General features: G+C 47.9%; 1 protein-coding gene across 1 annotated transcript; it reads right to left on the bottom strand.

The window, feature by feature from the left end:
• Positions 1-63: 63 nt before the first annotated feature.
• GON4L (gon-4 like) lies at positions 64-20,365 on the bottom strand (the record flags this gene model as incomplete). Its single annotated transcript, XM_079550942.1, has 31 exons — positions 64-213; positions 571-673; positions 1,135-1,894; positions 2,663-2,870; positions 3,342-3,455; positions 3,594-3,713; positions 4,002-4,145; positions 4,433-4,576; positions 4,976-5,173; positions 5,669-5,850; positions 6,600-6,843; positions 7,327-9,066; positions 9,162-9,278; positions 9,568-9,718; positions 9,892-10,036; positions 10,546-10,717; positions 11,267-11,353; positions 11,691-11,889; positions 12,526-12,629; positions 12,906-12,946; positions 13,489-13,590; positions 13,778-13,970; positions 14,609-14,779; positions 15,911-16,015; positions 16,258-16,353; positions 16,518-16,568; positions 16,951-17,001; positions 17,332-17,406; positions 17,541-17,737; positions 18,431-18,592; positions 20,056-20,365. The coding sequence occupies 31 exons, from the start codon at positions 20,363-20,365 to the stop codon at positions 64-66; spliced, it is 6,636 nt and encodes a 2,211-aa protein (XP_079407068.1).
• Between the last annotated feature and the right edge of the window lie 429 nt (positions 20,366-20,794).

The following is a 20,794-nucleotide window of genomic DNA, read 5'->3' as shown; positions in this document are numbered from 1 at the left end:
TGCAGAAGCATTTTTCCTCTGTTAGCTGCAGCAAAAAGCTCTCCTGCTGCAGCCAGGAAAGCCTCAGTCGTCAGGTTCCTCCTCAGAAAGCAGGAGGTCTTTGTCTGACAGCTGGTCTGCATTGCTGGTGCTCGTTGCATCCTCCTCATCTTCTGAGCTCCCATCACAGGATGTGTGGAACAGCTTCATCAGTTCCCTGAACCTGTGGGATACCTGAGGGAGAAGGGAAAGCCAAACTGAGCAGGGGCCTGAAAGGCGACAGGAAAGAGGAGTTTCAAGTAGAAATTCCTTGGTATGAAGGTCAGGCTTTATTTGTATTTTTTTAAGCATAAAAATAAGAGATTTTATCCCAGCCTCAATCCTAAAGGCAAATTAAAATGAGAGCGTGGAGCTGCTCTGCTGAGGATTCTTATTCTCTGATGCAGCACCACGTTGAAAATTAAGTTTGGCTGCATATTTGGAGCAACAAATGTTACAACAATAAGTTTGGAGCAACAGCAGCTCCACAGCCCTGCTTCCTTCCCAACCCCTTTCCCCGTTCAGCAAACACAGCATTCCCACACCCCTTACCTCAGCAGCTGTTTTGTTGCCCAATTTCTGTGAGATGGCCTGGAAGGTTTCCAGGTGGGCTCCTTTCTCCTGGCAGGTGGTGAGGATGACTCTGTCTGCCTCCCTGTGAAGCAGCAGGATGGTTATCAGAGCAGCCAAAGCCAGGAGCTGACAGCGCTGCTGCCAACACAAACCTAAGAGCTCCGTTCCCAGGTGAAGGCTGAACTTCACGACCTCAACACAGCACAGCAGAGCTTTCCCTTCACTATTACTACCCAGAGGAAATCTCTCTGGGCAGAACTGCTGTTAGCATTTTTACCTTTTTGTAGGGAAAAAGGTGTTTTTTTTCCCCTCCCCCCCAGCTTGGAGTACTGCAGCAATTACACTGCCACAAGCAAAGGCAGCAGCTATGGGAGGCTGTGGTCAGAGGAAACAAGACAAGAATAATCAAAGAGGGCAGAGGGGGGCAGAAGACATTAGAAAATGGGAAAAGAGGATGAAAATAAAGAACTCTCTCAAAATGCCATGGGTAAATCCAAACACTGAGCACAGCAAGGATGTAAGGCACAGTCCAAGCAGATGTACCTGGTCCAGAGAACAACCTTCTCCCCAGTAGAGCTGACTTTGCTGTTCTTGGCACACACCGTTGCTTCCGTGACTCGCTGCTGTTGCTGCTCCTCTTCCTTCTGCCCCAGGGAGGCAGTGCACACTCTATATTCCAGCTCCTCAGAATGCTGGTGCACCTGGAAGCAGTTGTTTGCATTTGACTTTAATCTGTTCTCAGGAACACTTCCAGTGCAGCCCATTTTATCTGCTTCCAAAGCACAATTACTGGGGGACGGTGAGCAGCAGCTCTTACCCAGTGCTGGTTTTATCCAACTCTGCTTTGTTTCAGATTTTCCTTCCAGAACCAAAGGTGCTCCCTCAAATTCCCTTGCACTTAATTTTGAAGGATGTCCAAACTTATCTGACGGATGTGAGGGAAGCCCTTCAGCCTGACACAAACTGTTCCTGGAGGAGCCGGGTCGCACGGAGCCTTTCAGCGTGGCAGAACGAGACGCCAAGAGCAGATCTGTGCTCAGCTCGAGGGAAGCGTCCGCATCTCCGTGCTGCTGCTGCTGCTTCAGTCCTTCACTGCCACCCCCTGCGCTGCGAGGGCTGCCTTTGGTTTCTTGAGGTAGTTTTGGGGCAGCTTTCTGCACACGTGTCCATCCAGGTGCAGCAATGAAGGAGGGACCATCCTTGGCAGCACTCACAGCTCCCTCCTGGACCCGGCGCTCAGGCAGCGCAGCTTTGTCTGGAGATGCGTGCCTGCTGCAGGCTGCTCTTCCTTCTGGGTGAGATCCTGGGGAGAAAGCCAAACTGAGCTCAGTTCCTGCATGAAAAAGCTTCTGGAGGTTTCATGAATTTATTTTAAAGAGGCTTTTGGATTCTAGAGGATAAAGCAATGAGTGAGAGCAGTTTGTAATGCAGCTGCACTTTACTCATCTTGCACTTCCAAGAAAGCACCCTGCAGTCCATTTCCTTCAGCACTGTGAGATCCTGCAACTACTGCTGTGTGGGGAAGTGAGCACATGGGAAACCTTCAGTTCCCTGCCCAGAACAAAGCTGAAGGTGAAACAGGGGTTGATGCTTTCAGTGCCCTACTCAAAAAACCACACAGTAAATTTAAACCCCTGTATTTAAGCTTTGGACAGTCAACCCAGAGCTCCCTTTCAGTTTGTTGATCCTGCAGTGATTTTGTTTCCCCTTCTCTGTGCTGGACTGAAGGAGATAGGAGTAAAGTGAGGGGGATTATTTAAAGGAGGATTAAGGAGACTGATTTTGAATTATTGTGCTAATATCAAAACTGGGGGGGAAAAAAAAGCAGTATCATGGAGCAGTGGTGCTGGGAACAGAGTTAATACATTGGCAACGAGCTTAAATGTATCAATAACTTTAAAAAAGGGATAATACTTCCAGTCAAGAAAGCTTGAACTGAATGCTTTGGATATATTCACATTTAAAGCACCTCAACAGATCTCCATTAGGAAGTTCCACGCTTGCTTTCATCTGTGGAAAAAGGTTTGGAGATAAATGCTAGTGAGCATCTGCATGCAGGACATCCACACACCTGCAGGCAGAGGATCCCCTTTCCTCAGTACAGTTTTTGTTCTGCTCTGGACATCCTCCCCTTCATCTCTGTTCTCCAAGTTTTCTTCTGCAGGTTCCTTTGACGTTCCAGAATCCTTCCCTTCAGGCTGAGGACTCGATTCTTGCTGAGCAATGCTGGCACTCAGCTCTTGAGAATCTTTATTTTTATAAAATTTGTTTTCACACACCTGCAGATCAGTAAACAGGCATCTAATCACAGATGTGTTGGATCCAACCAGACCCAACACTTCAGCCTTTGCTTCCAAAGCATTGCTTGATCCCAACTAAGGCTTCAGTTTGGCAGTATGTTCACATCCAGGAAGCCAAATCTTTTCCATTACAAATAGGCACAGTTCTCACACTGTGGCCACAGAAGCATCTTTCAGAAACACACACAAAAAGCTTATTTTTAACTCAAAGAAACACCAAAACTGATGAAATTTGCCCTTCTCCGCTGCACTGATTGAAAGTGAGCAGGAGATAGATCAGAGAAGGCCAGACAAACACTGAAGAGGAAGACAGGACTGGATATCTGCACTCTCTTCCCCAACACTTCCCTCTGATACTTCAGAGACAGCAGACCTGTGTCTGAAAAGCTCTCAGTGAGGCTCATGGCAGAATTCCCCCCTGCACCCACCACCCCAACAGCTTCACCTCACCTTGCTGCTGCAATGGCTGCAGCTCCTCCTTTTGCTCTTCTTCAGCTTGAGTTCACCGCTGCCTTCATGGCAGGAACACGAGCATTCCTTCATCCCATCTCCCCACTCAGCCTCCTGCAAACAGACAGACCGCAGCTGATCAGTGTGCACTGCACAGAGATGACAGATCTCTACACAGACACACTTATTTTCGTGGACATGCATTTGCCTAGAGTCCAAATACAAGGATTGATGAGGCGCCCCATTGCCCACCTTGTCGTTGTTCTGGCCTCCCATTTCTTTACGCTTCTTATTTTTGGGGGCTGAATGAATCTTGGGTGGTTCATCCTCTTCTTCCACATCTGGCAAAGACACCTCTTCAAAGCCATCAAACTAAAAGGAAACAACAACAAAACAGAGCTTCTCTATCAGCACAGCTCTCCAAAAGACCGAATTCCATTTCTAAATGCTGAGATCAGTTCCAGTGCCCCACCAGCCCAGTTGTGTTAGAAGAGACAAATGCTGTATGAAGAGCTTTTAAAGGTTTGCCCCAGGCCAGCTGTTATCCCACCCTGCTGCCTCCATTGCTCTGGAAATGCAGCCATGATTGGAGCCTTTCAGGTTCAAATGTTTTTCTTATACTTTCTTATCTTTCCCAGTCCTGTGAAAACATCACTGCACCTCGTATTCCTTCTCTTCCGTCCAGTTGATTTCCTCAAAATCCCCCATGCGGCTGGCTGAGGGCCGTAAGTGGTCAAAGAACACAGAGAACTCATCCTGCAGGTGGTCGTGTCCTTTCAGCAGTTGCCACATCTGGGTCTTCAACTGAAAGAGAGAAAACGAGGAGAAAATGAGCGTTTCGTTCCACGCCATCGCACTCTTCTGAGCAGGATTCCTCAGGGCAGGCAGAACATCAGGGCTTATTACAACTCCAGCGTGGAAGTTTATGTCATGTTGGTATTAGAGCTCAGGAATATTTTGAGATCATTCCATGTGCAGATACCAAATTAGCGAAGAAACATCCCTACAAAATGCTGCACGTGGAAACCGAGGAGGAGGATCTGTCCTCGCTTCCCAGGGATTCAGAGGAAGATCCCTGGATGCCTCCTTACCTCTGCAATCTCCTGGGGGAGGCAGTCCACAGAACTCTGCAGAACTTTGATGATCTTCTGATGGTGGGCAGGATTTTCAGCAAAGCAGATCTCCAGCTGCCTGAGGAACTTCCGGCTCTTCTCAAATGCTTGCTGCTCCTCAAACTGAGCGAAAGAAAAAAGATTCAACCCCTCATGGAAAAAAAAAACCTCAGAAGGAATTTAATGGGTGAAACCTCTGCCTCAGTGATGGGAGAAGTGGAAGGCTGACTTCTGAGACAAGGAAACCATCCCACAGCTGAGACAAGGAAACCATCCCACTTGCTGCATCTGCCCACGTCTCTTTGTGGTCAGGTTCTGGGATTCCAGGGGGAAAGGCTGATTGCTTCTGCACAGTCACACCCAGGCTAAGTCTCATAACAGACACTAGACTTTTCAATTCCAACTAATTAAGCAGAAGGTAAACAAATGATTTACCACCTGTTTTTCCTTGCCCTGGGGAAAACTCCTCATTCTTTCACTCCCATAAGCGTTCACGCTGTCTGCTTCTTTCACTCTACCTACCAGCCCACACTCCAAAGCTTGTTCTGGCAAAAGAAAGGCAGCAAAGTCTGTGAGCAACTGTGGCCAGTCATGCAACAGTTTCTGCAAAGTGAAATACAGATCCACAGCTGTCTGCTTGTCCATGCTGATCTCAAACTCGTAGATAACACGGAGGAAGTCTTCATACTTCCCAGGAATGTGCTGCAGTGCTTCACGCACCTGCAAAGAGCAACAGACCTTTATAGGACTGCATGACACCCAGGAAGGAAAAGTAAATGTAGGAATCTCTGATCTCTTGCTATTCAGCATTCTTACAATGCTCCCAGTTTTGCTGGGTCAACAAAATCTCTTTCTTCAGAGGTAAAAGCAGACTGCTTGCAAGAGAGAAGGGAACCAAGCCCAAGAATGTGGAGTTGTGAATTTAAAACAGGCCCAGTGTTCTGGGTTGATCCCAGACAACAGCTGAGCATCCTCACAGTGACTCTCTCTTCCCATTTCCCCTGAGCAGAGCAGGGGAGAAACTCCTGGACCAAGCCAAAGGATTTGGTAAGTAAAGAAGCAGCAGGTGGTGTGCTATGAAGAATGGCAGCCCCATCCAGGCCAGCAGCAGCACCCACAGCTAGAAACGGCAGTTGTGCTGCTCAGAACTGCACTGTGTTTGATGATTCAGAGAGTCTGATGTAACCCCAAACACCAACAACTGCTCTGCCTTACCCTGGTCAGATACGCCTGTGCAAACGCCAGATCCTTCTGCTCCCTCAGGGGGTCCCTCTCCAGGATGTTTTCATCATACAAGAGGAGCAGCTTTGATGTGTCTTTGCTTGCACGTGCCCGGCCCCTCTTATTTCTGGCTCTGTGAGAGCTCCTGCTTTTCCCAGGGGCTTTCATGTTCTCTCCTGGGAAGAAACACAAAGTCAGCCATACACCCATTCCTCATGCACTCTCTTGGCTAGCAGACAGCTATTGCTCTATACTAGCACCACAATACAGAAGCAGCTTTTTCAGAGTTGAGGTTTTCACAGTGATCAGTTCACACCCTCCTCTAAGCATATGAGTAACATACTTTCCATTAATATAATGCCATAAGGGAATGGAAAGTACTGCAACAGGAGGGGGTGGCAAAGTCTTTGGCAACAAGCCCAAAAGCAGCAGCAGCAGACACAGACATGAAGGAAAAGAGCTGCTTCCCTTTGGAAGGGCTCCAGTAGGCACAGACCTCCAGCAAGAGAGCTCTCACCTCCACTGCCAACCCTTACATGAGGTCTGGGAAGAGGTGGCTCCTGGCTCTTCCCCTCCCAGTCACTCAGGCACATTGCTTGCAGCTGAGCTCCCTTGTGTTAGCCCTGCCTTCCCACCAGGTGCTCAATCACCTGTGATTTAGCATTTCCACTACAATTAGTCAGGCAGGCTAATGACATAAGTTAGCTACTTATAGCAGTCAATGAGAAAAATCTCTGGAAACAGCCAGAAATCCTCCTCTGACCTTAACTGCTACACAGCTGTCCTTTATTGCTCCCCAGCATGACTTTGTAACATGAAATTCAACTCGGCAAAGATGTGACACAGTGTCCCCATTTGTCACTTTCCATGCAGGCAGCAGTTGTGTTTCCCCACGCCTGCCTCAAAAGAAACTGACAAAGCTTACCTGGTGGCATTCTGTGGGCTTCCACCTGTGGGGCCATGTTGGTCAGCGTGAAAGCCGATTTAGGTTCCTCTGACACATCTCCACACACTTCATCGTCCTTCTGTGAGCTCTCTATTCCCTCCCCTTCCTCCTCCTCCTCTTCCTCCGGCTCAGAGTTCTCTTCCTGAGAATTCTCTTCTTCAGAATCTCCTTCTTGGCTTAAACGTCTCTCTGTTGCAAGCCAGGTCAGCTTTTCCATTGTCTCCTAAGAAAGAAACGACAAAACCCCAAATCATTTTCTTTTAGTGTCTGTCTGTCATTCAGCAACCAGCTCACTCAACAAGAACCAGAACCACGCATCTTCTGCACAAACCTCAGTGTCAGAATCTGAAGTTTATAAGAGCCTCAAGTTTGGGAGGACTGTGCCAAACAATCCTCCATGATCTTATTTTCTTTGTCTCAGAAACCACTTTTCAACTAAAGCATTTTGGACCAACAGCCTCACCTGAGAAAGTCCCTACAACTCAGCAGAGTTTAAATCTGGGATTTTGCAAAGTATTCCTTGAAGTTTAGACTCAAAACCTGCTCAGAAAAACGCAGTGCATCATTTCTCCACAGCCAGCACAAGTACTACGATAATACGTGGTTAACATTCCATCCTTCTGATCAGCTGCAAACTGTGATTTTCCCTTACTTCAATGAGGTGTTTTGGAACACCAACATTTTTTAAAGCTTAGTTTGCTCTTACCTGAAGTTCAGGCACTGAAAGGATGGATTCTTCTGAGGCTGACGACATTTCCTCATCTTCATCTTGGGTAAAATCATCAAAGTCATCATCCTCTTCCTCCTCCTGCCCTTCCCTTTCTCCTCCAGCTTCAGGGCCAGCGGGTGTCCCAACAGACTGCCCATCCATGCTGGATGAATCCTCTGGTCTTCCTAGAGGGCTGCTAAACTCTGTTTCAACATCTGCTGTGGATGAGTGATTCTTTGGAGACTCACTGCTTGCTTGTGCTCCACCAACAGCACCCGCTTCCCTCTGTGCTTCGTCACGGGGAGACGACTGCAAAGCCCTCCTCTCTTCTTCTCCCTTCTCTTCACACAAAGCATGCTCCTTTTTAATTTCTTTCAGCTCATTAACACATGAGCACGCAGCCTCCATGTTCAGCTCCTGGCCAAGCCCCAGCATGAACTCCTCCTTGACCTCAGCACACAGCAGATTCCTCTTCTGTACTGGATTTACTTCCTTGACAGCATCACTTGAATCTTCAGCTTCAGTTTTCACTGCTTGATCTGCATCTTCTGAACGAGGCAAAAGGTCCACAGACAACGGCTCTGAACCGTTCTCTTCTACTTTTACCACAGTCCAGCTACAGCAGTCACTCTTGTTTACCTTTTCCTGACTGCTGCTATTTGAGGCAGTGGGGTTTGCACTGCATTCCTTCTTGGGGGAGGCAGCTGAGCACGGGACACACAGCTCCTGGGGTTCAGCCTTGGGCTCCACCACAGCACAGGAATTCTTGCTGTTTCCAGCAGAGCACGAAGGAATCAGATTCAGCTGCTCTTCACTTTCACCAACAGATGATGCAGGAAGGCCAACGGGGTTAGGAGAGACGATCAACGAAGGAATTGAAGACGTCACCAGAGGCTGATTTAATGGACATGGGAAAGTGGAAGGATTTACCAGTAAGGTTGTAACTGGAATAGCCTGAGTGCCTCTACCAACGGCTGTATTTATGGACTGAATCATATTGCAGCCGTTGCCAATGTTCACCACTTTCACAGTGGTAGCAGGCACAGTGAGGATGACAGGAGATGGCTGAATCAAAGGGGGAGCCTTTAGCAGTGGGGCAGCTTTTGTCCCTTTCTTCTTTTGGTATCCCTTACGAACACAAGGTTTGCGTATTTTTGTTCCACTCAAATCAGGTAACATCAATTTGGGCTGAAAAGTGACTGGATTTGAGGACACCAGAGCTGGTGGCACAGCACCTGAGAAACCTTGCCTGGAGTCTGGATGCGAAGCAGAAAGCACGCTCTGAAATTCCAAGCCATCCCCACTTCCTACCACTGCTGGCACATTCAGAGGCTGCACTCCTGGAACTGTCTGCACAACCGTAGCTGGTTGGATTAACTGAGGAATCTGAACCATCACTTTGCCAGGAGGAGCTTCTGACTGGGATAACTTCACAGTTTTCTGAATGTTAACGGTGTTGGAACCGGGCTGCAGGCAAGGACTCGGTCGAATGAGGACAGGCTTCAGGGCTGAAGACTTCTGTCTCCTCCATGCTCTCCTAGAGAATCGATTCGCAAGGGGCTTCAAGGTCAGGACCAGTCCTTTAGGCATGAGGAGAGGGTATTTTTCACCACATTCTGTGTCTGAAGATTCCTTTTCTGTGCCCAAGAGGTCTGATTCCTCACCAGTTGAGCCTGGTACCTCCCTGGCATCTTCTGCTAATTGCTTCAATTCCCCCTGAATGGAAGGCAAGCTTGCCTAAAAAATTAAACAAAAAACAAGTGGCTTTCAGTCCATCCAGAGGCTCTTCCTACCCTCAAACATCACTGCAGAAGCAGCAACAGAAATTGTACCTTTAGCCAAAACGGCAGGCGATGCTCTTCCCTTTCCACAGGTGGCTTCCACTCATTAGGCTGGATTTCATCACAGCACTTGAACAGAACAGGCAACTGCTTCGTCTTTTTATAGTGCTATGCAGAGAAATGCAAGGCAGCTGTGGTCAGCACACCTGGCTGATAACTGGTGGCACGCAAGCTAAGAACTGCGCTGAGCAAAAGCATTCATTGGAATTAAACAACTAAAACCACTACAGAAAGGTACATAAACGTAACAGTAATAATAAAAGCTGAACAAAGCCATGTTTGCCCTTAGGAAACTGTCAGCACGTACATAAAAAGGTCCTCAGAGCAACCAGCACCTTGACTGCATGCCAAATGGGAACCGAATCTGGAAGACCCCGATCCATCACCCATCACTTACTCTGATGATGTTGTCTGGGGCTCGATTCATATTGAGATTCTTGATTCGCACCGTCAGCTGGTGGGCAGTTTTTGTTGGCAAGAGATACTTGCTGATCAAAGGCTTTGGAAACTCTGTCCCTTCAAAATGTTTCAGACCCAAAGCTAATAAACTGAAGAAGGAAGGAGAAGAAAGAAAGAAAAACAGTCTTTTAACTGTACTCTGGAATGCTATTTGGATGTGCTGCTCCACACACACAGGTATCCTTCAGTTGGCATCCTGGCAACTCTCCACACAAAGAAAGCTCACACGTGTGTGTGCTGGTCAGTAATTCTAAGCACTTACTTGTCCTCTGCCTTGGTGAAGATAATCTTGTCCCGAGGAGGGTTTGCTTTCAAGGAGCATACTGGCAGTAGCTCTGGATACATAAAGACTCTCCTCGTTGCCAAAATCCACGCCACTTGCTTTGGCAAACATGGAAAATCATTGGCTGTGAGGAGATAAGCACAAATGGCAAACGCTGCTACTCACTACTGACTTCTTGAAAAGAATGTTTCTGTTATTCCTTTCTGTGGACCTTTCCACTTCCACTCAAAAAAAGTGTTACTTCCCCCCAGTTTTCAGAATTTGCACGTTGCCCAGCTTCTGCTTTGAAAGGGAATTCAATGTTATGTGTGTTAAGCAACACATCTGGAATTATTTCCAGTTTCACAGCTTTCCTGATGGAGCTCTGCAGCTCATAAACATCATCTACAGAACAACAAGTAGCAGGATTACGAAGCTGAACAGAAGTCAACAACTCTCATCACACACTTCACTGGGTTACAAGTTTACAGAGTGAAAAGACAGTCAAACAAAATTAAGGCCATGCCTTAAGGATGGATATAAGAAAACTATCAAAGAAATTTCCATTTCCAACTGTCTGGGCTTCGCCTCATTTCAGCAGTGTGCAATTCCCACTCTGAACCCCCCCCATCACCTCTCCCCTCTCACACATACCGCTCTTCTTTGCGGCTTTGCGAGGGCTGCAGTCAACCTGAACTTGGGCATGGAAATCCTCAACGAGCTGCAAGGCTCCCTTCAAGTTGCAGGGCTGGAACATTGTCTGAAACTTCGGGTAGAACGACTGGCGAAGGAGCGTGGAGCTCCGAGCAAAGTTCCCCAGCTCGTTCTGCAGAGCCACACAAATCAAGAAAAGATTTTAAAGAGTCTCCAAAGGCATTTTTAAGAGCACGGATGTCACTGCAACCATTGCAACCAGTAACAGCTGGTCGAGTGGCAGGCATAGGAAATGCACTGCTACAGATTTTCTGTCCTGTTTTTCAACTCCACGAATCTCAGCTGTTTTTTAATACTTAGCTCTGTCTGACCACGTGAAATCCCCAACTTCCTGGACTCTTTCAAGGTCACTAAAAGTTCACTAATTACAACAGTTGTATTTGTTGAGCTTTGTTTTCTGTGTTTCCAAGGAAACAGCACAAAACTACACTGAAAGGAAGGAAACAGCACAAACTACAGCCAGCCCAAAGCACTGCTCTCAGCACAGTGGGAATTATTTCAAGTACTGAGCCCACTAATCAGCTAACAACATTGCCCCTTTTCTGAGAGGTGATCTCCCTCAGTTTAATGGGATCAATTAAACTAATCGAGCTCTCTAAACATCTCCAGTGACCATCCACCATTACGAGTGGTGCAGCTCTGTTTTTAGACATATCCTTACCAAAAACATCTTCGTGGTACTTGCTTCTGAACTTAAAGCAGGGTTGGAACTTGCAAGAAGATGGATTTGAGTCAGAAGCTGAACGTGCTTGTAAAATAAAATGAGACAAACAGGGATTGTCAGCGTGTCAGTAACCCAAGAAACCCAAAGGCATAATAGAAAGGAGCAAGAAATATCTCCTGAGAACCACAAACAAACAATAATAAGCAGAACAGGCAGACCTCAAAAAAAAAAAAGCCTTTAATCAACAGAAGACTGGGGAGAAAACTTAAATACCTACTTAAGATCCAACTTCAAATGATATTTTTAAAATTAATTTATAGAATGAAATGCATCAAACTGTTTGCTGTACCACTGGCTTCCCTCCACCCAAGGCAGCACACAGGGAATATTCATTAGGTCAAGCCTGATAATATTTTATTACCTGCTGCATTTGTTGCTGCAGCCTTTTCCTTTGTGCACAGTCCAGAACAAGGCTCTGGAGAGGCTTCTCATTCTGAGGCTTTGATTTCTCTGCCTCTTGTGGTGGCTTGATAGATGACTTCTTCATTCTCAACTGCTCAAGCTGCTCCTTCACAGTGCGGTGCTGCTCGTTCAGTAAATTGGCCAAAGGCTCTTCAAACCTGTTTGAGACCAGGCAGACCAAAATATAAGCACACGACCAATAATCACCTGTATTCAATTAGAATGTTTTGCTCTGTAGCTGGTTTAAGAATTGCTGAGCTCTCCTCTGGTACTGCTCATCCAGAGAAGAGTATCGAGAAACTCCAGCCTTCATTTTAGCTCCTTTCCCAAACAGATACAGCTTCATCTGGAGCTGATCTGCCCCATAAATAAGGAGACGCCACCCTTATTGCAGTTTCTGTGATTTCTCAAACAAACTGATATTGCCCAGAAATGCTTTGGAGCCTTTTCTCCCTGAGCTACGAGTGTCACTCACACCAAAAACAACCAGAAGTTTATTTGCACACTTCAGCCTTTTCAGACCTGAGCCTCAGCAGTTTTATGCATTCTTTTCCTTAGGAAACGCTACTGTTACATTCAAGTTATCTGCTTAAAAGATAAAACCCCACACTTAGTCAAACCAGCTTTCAATATCATAGGGAAAAAAAAAGGAGTACATCCTTCAAAGTAACGGCCTTTGCTGAAGAGTCATCGTCCCTTTGGTGGATGGCACAGCGCAGCTGCAGGTGATGGTGGGCTTTTTGCCACAGCAATTATTAATAATGAGTTCTATGACAACAAACAGATGGTCTCACCTCAGTGCCTGCGGCGTATTAAAATTTGGCCGTGACTCTGTGATGTTGTCTTCATCTTCCGGGCCTTCATCTTCCATGTTTGAGAAACCCATCTCATCCTGAAACTGCCAACAAGCACACAGTAAGCAAAAGAAAGCTTAAGAATGGCATTTACCACAGTGCTCGCAGTTCACAAAGCCCACGACGTCCCTCTGAGCACACATTCATCTCTGCAGAGGTTTCTGGAGCTACACAAGTTCCTTCCCAGGGTTACAAATCACACTTCTGTGACAGATTTTTGCACATATTCAGCATGGAACATCTTACAGAGAACCCTCTTACGACTGTAGACTTTTCATGCCAGACTTGAGAACGGTCTGTTCTTCAGTGCTACCACTTACTGTCTCAAACAGCTCCTCCATCAGCTCATTCACTTCCTTTTCTGCAAGCAAAATTAAAAAGAAGTTTGAAGATTCCTCCTGCAAGACACCTAGCAATCCTGTCACAACATCAAGCCATTGAATGAATCTCTCCTGCAAAGCACAACCACCCTTCTCTGGGAAACAAAGAGGCCCAAGAAGGAATGGCCTCTGATACACACAGAATGGCTGAGGTTGGAAGCGACCTCTGGATGCCATCTGCTCCTGAAGCAGAGTCACCTACAGCTGTTTGCTCAACACAACACCCAGGTGGCTTCTGAGCATCTCCAAGGGCTGCAAAGCCTCCCTGCTCAACCAGTGCCTGAGCTCATCACTGATCAGCAACTTGTATCTGACAGCACAGCAGTTCTGGCTAGATACCTCCATGTATTCAGGGAAAGGCAGTTGTGCATAGAAAAGCTTGTCAAATCAGTATGCAGGATGTTCTTTTTCTCTTACTTTTTGTATTTATTAGCCTACGCTGCAAAGCTTTTGCAACAGAATACTTTTCAAGACCAATTACTAATCCTAACAGGAAAGGCAGCAGGATTCCCAAAGGACTCACTGGTAATTCTCACAGCACGATCATTTCTGAAGTCCTCTGTGTCTGGCTCATCCAGATCTTCCAGGAAGTTGTACTCGGGGTCATCATCATCGTCTAATTCATCTAATAGGAAGTATGTTGTGACATGTCAGGACTCTGCCCCAGGACCGAATCAGGGCGTACAACATGTGTTACAAAACCAGACAACGGCTGCAGCCAAGATCACGAACAACAGAAGGAAAAAGCAGTCAAGAAGAAGAAGAGAAAAAAAACCTCAGGCTCCATCAGTTCCACAACATGCTGTACACACCTTCATTCTCCACATCATCGTTCATGAGCCCTCCAAGCCACCTCTTCCACTCCTCATCATCTGCAGTGTTGGGATCGTACATGTCAGGTGTGATATCTGGGGCTCGGAGCTCAGCCTCCAGCTGACCCAGGGGAACATCCTTCAGGGGTCTCTTGGATCGGGTTCTGAAGGCAATGAGGCTGTCTTCCAGAGGCTGAAGAGTTAGGAAAAGCATGAAGGAATGACTGCTTCCCTGACACCAAGATTTTCGTCAGTGCAAGAAGAATCCAACGCCAGAAGTATCAGAAAGTTTTTATTACTCTTGCTATTCAGTTGCTAGCCTTTGTAAATACACTGTTGCAATGCTCCTCCACACACATCCCACTCTGCTCTCCCTTCCCACCGCCTGTCATCAACCTGAAGCTGCACCACAGCCCTGTTTCTTCATCACTCCTCACCCCTGCACAGTACAGCAGTATTTTTCTCAATACAACATAGCACTTCTCTTTACAAGCAAGCTTCCCTGTGTATTCATAGCATTCTGACCTGGCACAGATTTATACTTAACAGTAAAAAACAATGAAAATGAGAAGCTTGTGTGCAGGTTCTGAGACGAGAAATGAGAAGTGTGTCATTAACAGTGCTTTGCTAACAGCTGCCACCACTTTCACACAGCTCCTGTCCTACACACCAAACACATTCACCTGTTTAAATGTACAAACTGGGAGCAGAATGCAGTAAAAATAGCAGAGAACACCAGAGAGCCTTCTCATTTTTTTTTCTTTTTTTTTTTTTTAGCAAATCTTCATTCAAAAGGAAAAAATACTCCCATAGCATCCCAAAATAGGGTACCTGGTAGGAGTCCATGCACACCGGGCTGGAAGCCAGTTCCTCATCCACTGCATGCAGCTTCTCCATGAACGTGCTGTCTTTGCTTTGCTTTGGTTTAGGAGGAGGCGGAGGTCCCATGGGAACTACTTCAGCACTAATATGCCTAACAACAGGCGTAGGAACCTTCTCCACCTAATTAAAAAGGCCTCTGCGTTAAAAGGAGTCATTTAGAACAGACATCCTAGGACAAAATAAGTTGTTGGGTTTTTATTCCTTTTATTCCTTTATTCCTTTCCTAAACCGTTTGAGCACGGTTTAGCACAACAGAAACATGGGAGATGCTTCAGTTCTCACAGCTTGTTGCTGATGCAGGTCTGCTGATACCCAGTCCCTACCACACTGTAAATATTCCCCCCAGAGCCAAGCACAGAAAGCCTTACTCCCTGCACTCCTCCCAAAAATAATCAGAGGAATAATGATTATCTGAAGAAGAGCAGACTGCTCCCATTGCCAGGACCTTTTTTAAGCACTTCTATTTTAGACAAAGCTTTTTCCTGCCAAGGTTGCATTTATCTGCTTAACACAGAATGGCCTGGGTTGAAAAGGACCACAGCGCTCATCCAGTTCCAACCCCCTGCTGTGTGCAGGTCCCCAACCAGCAGCCCAGGCTGCCCAGAGCCACATCCAGCCTGGCCTCCAATGCCTGCAGGGCTGGGGCATCCACAGCCTCCTTGGGCAACCTGTGCCAGTGCCTCACCGCCCTCTGGCTGAAAAACTTCCTCCTCATATCCAACCTCAACCTCCCAGTCTCACTTTACAACCATTCCCCCTTGTCCCATCACCATCCACCCTCACAAACAGCCGTTCCCCTCCTGTTTATCTGCTCCCTTCAAGCACTGGAAGGCCACAATGAAATCTCCTTGGAGCCTTCTCTTCTCCAAGCTAAACAAGCCCAGCTCCCTCAACCTTTCCTCATAGGAGAGCTGCTCCAGCCCTCCACATCTTAGTGGACCCCCTCTGGACCCTCTCCAAGAGCTCCACATCCTTCTTGTACTGGAGGCCCCAGGCCTGGATGCAGTACTGCAGATGGGATTCCACAAGAGCTGAGTAGAGGGGGAAAAGAGCTGAGTAGAGGGGGAGTTCCTCATGCAGGAACCATTGCAGTGGGACCCCAAATCTACACAGCACCTGTAACGCCACCACAGCTTAAGGCTCCGGTATGCAGGGTAGGTAAGGGATGTAATTTAGCTTTTCCATTCATAATTCAGGAATAATAACTGAAGGCTCTTTCTAAAAAAGGCTGCAACTCTCTCGTAAGCTCACCTCACAGAGTGCTCCTCCCTCTTCATCAGATGATCGCTGTGTCCGGGACCGCTTTGCTCCCCGAGGAGAGGAAGCAGTGCTCTCCACATCGCTTTCCAGTAAGCTCTATCGTGCAAGAGATACAGAATGCAATCAAACAGTCATGCCACAATCAAACCTCACTTCAACTAATTTTCCCAAAGATTCTTTTTTTTTTTTTTACCCAAGGGAATAATACAGAATTCAAGAGAGATTACTAGAAGTTCCTGGTAATTTACAAGCATTCGCTTGGTAAAACGGAACGTTCTGCAGCCTCAGTGATGCAGACAACAGCACGCAGAACAGGTCTTAGCACAAGTGACATTCACCTCTTCTGCAGTCTCATCTTCATCTTCATCATCAGGCTGGTATTCTTCATCAGACGAATCATCCTCCTCAAGAGGGATGTCCACAAACTGAGGTGGCTGCAATACAACAGAAGAAACGTGGCAGCTTTTAACAGGCAAGGGAAAGCACTGCACTCCGATGCTATCAGATGAATCTTTCTAACAGCATCCTAGAGGCCAGCCAAAAGGTTCCCTGCTAAGCCTCAGCACAGACTGCAACTTGCCAGCAGTAGTTCACTTACCTTTACCTCATTTGCCTTCTTAATTGGAGAAATATTCCACGTTGGAATCACCTGAAGAGAGGAAAAACACCCCTTATTCAACCAATTACATCAGGTGAGTAACTGAGCTGGGGTCTCGCTCTCCATCGCAGCCAAATAACAACAGATTTCATATGCTTTATAACAACAAGTGCTTTATAAACCACCTCTGGAATCTCTGCAGGCAATAACTTACATCTATATACTGTATACAACTTATTTTATTCTATATATTTATACGACTCTGACCTGACTCTGCTCATCTAAAATGAATTGGTTTCACAAAGTTGCATCAAAAACACACGCACAGAACTTCTACATCAACCCAATTTGGAAAGCACCCCCGACACTTCCTTTAGAAGTCCCACCAATCAGAGGCATCAGGTGTAATAATTAAAGCAGCTGATGAACTTACCACTCCCTTCTCCACAACTTCCTTCAGTTTGGAACGAGTCATTTTGGGTTCCTAGGTTTAAAACAGAAAACCACCATCTGTGTTCAGCTCCTTCAACTGCAAACTTTACCTCAGCAATTATTAACTACAGGACTTTTCTCCCTTGAATTCATTGCTTTTTAGACACGATCTGAGTGAAGTAAAAATAATTCAACAATTTGGTTCCATAATTCATGCTCACAGATGTGATTTGCTTCACCCAGGTGCCAAACCTGGTAGTGAAATGGAAGAGATGATTCTACCCACCCTCTCTACACCATAAATCAAAAGGGTAGACTGGAGAATTTGTGTGTTGGGTAAACCAAGAGAAAAAAAACACAACTGGAAAAGCTTTTTACTTACAAACAAAGGTATGTCCTCTGTTTCACTGATTGCGGCTTTCATCATGGCAACCACATGCTCATTGGTGATCACCTCCTACAGGAACACACACCAAAAAAAAAAAAGAAAGGTCACCTTCACATTCTGTTTGTTCAAAAGATGCAGCTTTACGGTGAAAGTTGGAACCGTGAGGCAGAAATAATGAATGCACAGTAATTGCAGGCACTCACATGCAGGATGTTTCTCACATTGACCACTGTCAGGTTATGCTGTTTGGCACCATCTTCTAAGGTGCGATCGAGGGTATCGTCTAGCTTGATATCACAAGACAGAGACCTCTCTTCTTCTTGACTTTTCCCTTCCCTTTTCCGTTTGTTGGCCTTCCTCCTCCTCTTCCTCCTCTCAATATCTTCTCCATCTTGCTCCTCTGAAAATTAACAACAAAATTGGATGCTTCAGACAGCACGACTTACAAAAGAAACAAAGCCCACTAATCCTGTAGATAACAAAGCAGTAGCAGCTTGCCAGCAGCTGATGATGAAATCTTCCAAATGGCCATAAGAACTCCAACAGAGGATCCCAATTCTGTAGGAGCTCACTGAGTCAGACCAGTCAAGCAAATACAGGCGATGCATTTGACATTTCTACATTTGATTTTACGGCGGGTCTCAGCAGCCCTTTAATGCTCTCCCAGGAGGAGCTGTTTCAAGCACGCAGTCAAGATTAAAACAATCAAAACTCCCAGACACAATACAGCAAGAGCAGCTTACAATTTCCAGGACTTAAAATGCCTCCCAAGTGGTGTTGGTTTGCTGACATGGGGAAAAGAAAGCAATCAAAACTTCCTCTGAAGGAAAACAGTACTTTCAGTAACTGAAAAACGCAGAGATCATCTCCAGCAGGTTCCACTTGAACGCCTGTGGTTTATTTAGCCACTGAGTTACAGAGCATGGGATGAAAGACTAAAAAAACACTGCACTTGAAAAGCCCTCAGCATGGCATACACGCCTCCAAAGTTCTGTGTCCATCACATCAAGTCTGTTCCTTGCACAAAGCTTCCCCAAAGGAACAAATTCCCCCAAACACTCCTTTTCCCCATTATTCTGCTGGGGCCACTCACCAGGTCTGGTGCTCTTCAACAGCTTCATTGCAGCAGGACTTCTAACAGCTAGCTGCAAATTGCTCCTCGATGGAGATTCCTGCACTGCAGACGGGTTGTCGGTCAGACACAGATCTCTCTGCACATTTGCTTCTGCCTCCGCATGCAGCTTAGGAGTTTTCCCTGTGAACAGTGTTCACCAGGTTGCAGTCAGACACAGAGACAGGTGAGCAAGGTTAACAGGCCACTACATTAAGAAAGTTCATCAGAACCCACTCAAATCCATTAAATCAAAGTACCGAGTCACGCTCTGCCACCCAGGCAGTGAAAATGACCCAAGTGCTTCAGCAGCACATGATTTCTCCTGCCAGAAACACACCAAGCAAAGCGAGCCTCACCTCCAGCCATTTGTCTTTTTCCCTGCCTTAAACAGGGGCCTTAAGCATGTTAACAAACAGCTGCACCAATGGGAAGTAACAGCACAGGCACTCCACCAGCCAGCACAGCATGCTGGCAGCCAGAACAGCACAGCTGACTGCAACCTCAGCCACCCCTGGGCTCATTTAAGGTTATTCTGCTGCTGGAAGGGTCGATGCCATTCCCCTGCCATTGCTGTCCTGCACAGCTCTGGGACTCACAAGGGACAGCAGCTGTGAGCTGACTGCCGTGCCACCCCCAGTGTGAAAGCAGCTCTCAGTCCAACCAGAGAGCTACACACAGAGCAGCAAAAGTGAGGACAATGCTTTGCACAAGGTAATAAGAGAGCGCTGTCAGGTTTTGCAGCAGATGAGCTTACAATGAGCAGCTGGAGCTTTCTGAACACCTGGAGGCAGAATGGGAAACGTGTGCTTGTGTGATAAACCTCCCACAGAACAGCTCTGTGTCAGAGCTACCATCAGTTCAGGAGCAGATGAGAAACCAACAGCTCCAATTCCTTTTCTTTTTGGGCTCATATCCTCAGCCTCACTGAAGCCAGAGGCAGAAATGTATGACAGGGCAAGAAAACAACAGAACAGTCATTGTGGGAAAGCAGATGCCAAGCATTTATGTCAGCATACAAAGACTGGAGATACAAAATAGCACCGCCATAACCAGAAATGCCTCTCACAGCAGCTGAGCTCACTGCTCCCTAGAATGCTCCATACCGTCTGAGAGGCAAAAAGAGCCCTCTGTCAGACGAGCACTGCCTCACTGTTCATCACAGACCATTTATTTTGAAAAACAAAAGGCGAGACAGCTGCCCCGAGCTGAGTTTTGGGCAGCCGCCTCTAAGTCACGCACTGCACACAGCACAGAAAATCTCTTTTTTGGAAGTTATTACAGGGTGCGACTGCTACCCGAGGTCCGCAGGAGAGGAAACCCAAAGACGGGCCCGGGGAAGCGTGGGGTCTGCAGAGCAGAGCGGTTGGAGGTCTGGAGAAGCTCTGTGCCATGGAGCTGCTGCCGTTCCCCATTCGCTTTCAGACATTTTCAGGGACAAAAACAACTTTTGAGACAGAAACACCCGGACAGCTGCCACAGCGCAGCGCGAAGGAGGACAAAAGCAAAGCGCGGGCAGAAACGAGGAGGTCTCCCGGCTCTCCCTCGCGGCCGAGGCCTCACAGCGGGCAGCCCCGCGGACCCCCCACCTTACGGCACCTCCTCACCTTCCTTCCCCCCTTCCAGCCGCTTCGCTTCCTCCCCGCTCTCCGGGGGAGCAGCGCAAGGCTCCGCGGCGCCGGGCCGGCCCTCGCTCCCCTCCTGAGGAGGCCGCCTCCCGCCTCTGGGCAGCGCCTCCACTGGGGTTCTCCACACGGCGGCGGACGTCGCTGAGGAGACGGCTGCGGGAGGCGGCGGTGGTTGCGGCGGTGGCGGTTCCCCGTCCTCCCCGCTGCCGCTCCTCTCCCGCGGGCTGTGCGGCCCCGCGGCCGCCGCTCTCCTCTTCTTGCAGGGCAGCATCTTCAGCGACAGCGCCATCCCGCCACCCACCTGCGGGAGGGGAGGAAAGCGGCTGAAGGCGGCGCAGCGCCCGCTGACCCCGCCGCGTTCCGTCCCGTTGCGGCTCCTCAGGAAGCGGAAGCACCGCGGAGGCCGCGCGCAGGCGCCGCGCCGCCATCTTGGGGCGCTGAGGAGCGGCCGCCATGTTGGGGGGAGGGGAGGAGACACCGCCATGTTGGGGGGGCGGTCGCCATGTTGGGGGGGGAGGAACGGCCGCCATGTTGGGGGGGAGACAGCGCCATGTTGGGGGGCGAGGGCCGCCCGTCGCACCGCCCGAGGGGGGGGAACCGACTGCCGCCATCTTAACGCGGCCACCACGCTGAGGGCGGTAGAACCCGCCACTCGGCCCCAGGGTTGAGCTGTGAGGGGAGAACCCGCCCGCAAACAGCTGCGTTAGCGCCGTCCCCT

The sequence above is a fragment of the Tetrao urogallus genome (assembly GCF_951394365.1).
Source record: "Tetrao urogallus genome assembly, contig: SUPER_28_unloc_1, whole genome shotgun sequence".
NCBI classification, from domain to species: Eukaryota; Metazoa; Chordata; class Aves; order Galliformes; family Phasianidae; genus Tetrao; species Tetrao urogallus.
Note: the sequence above shows the minus strand (reverse complement) of the source record. Positions and strands in the feature narration are given on the sequence as shown.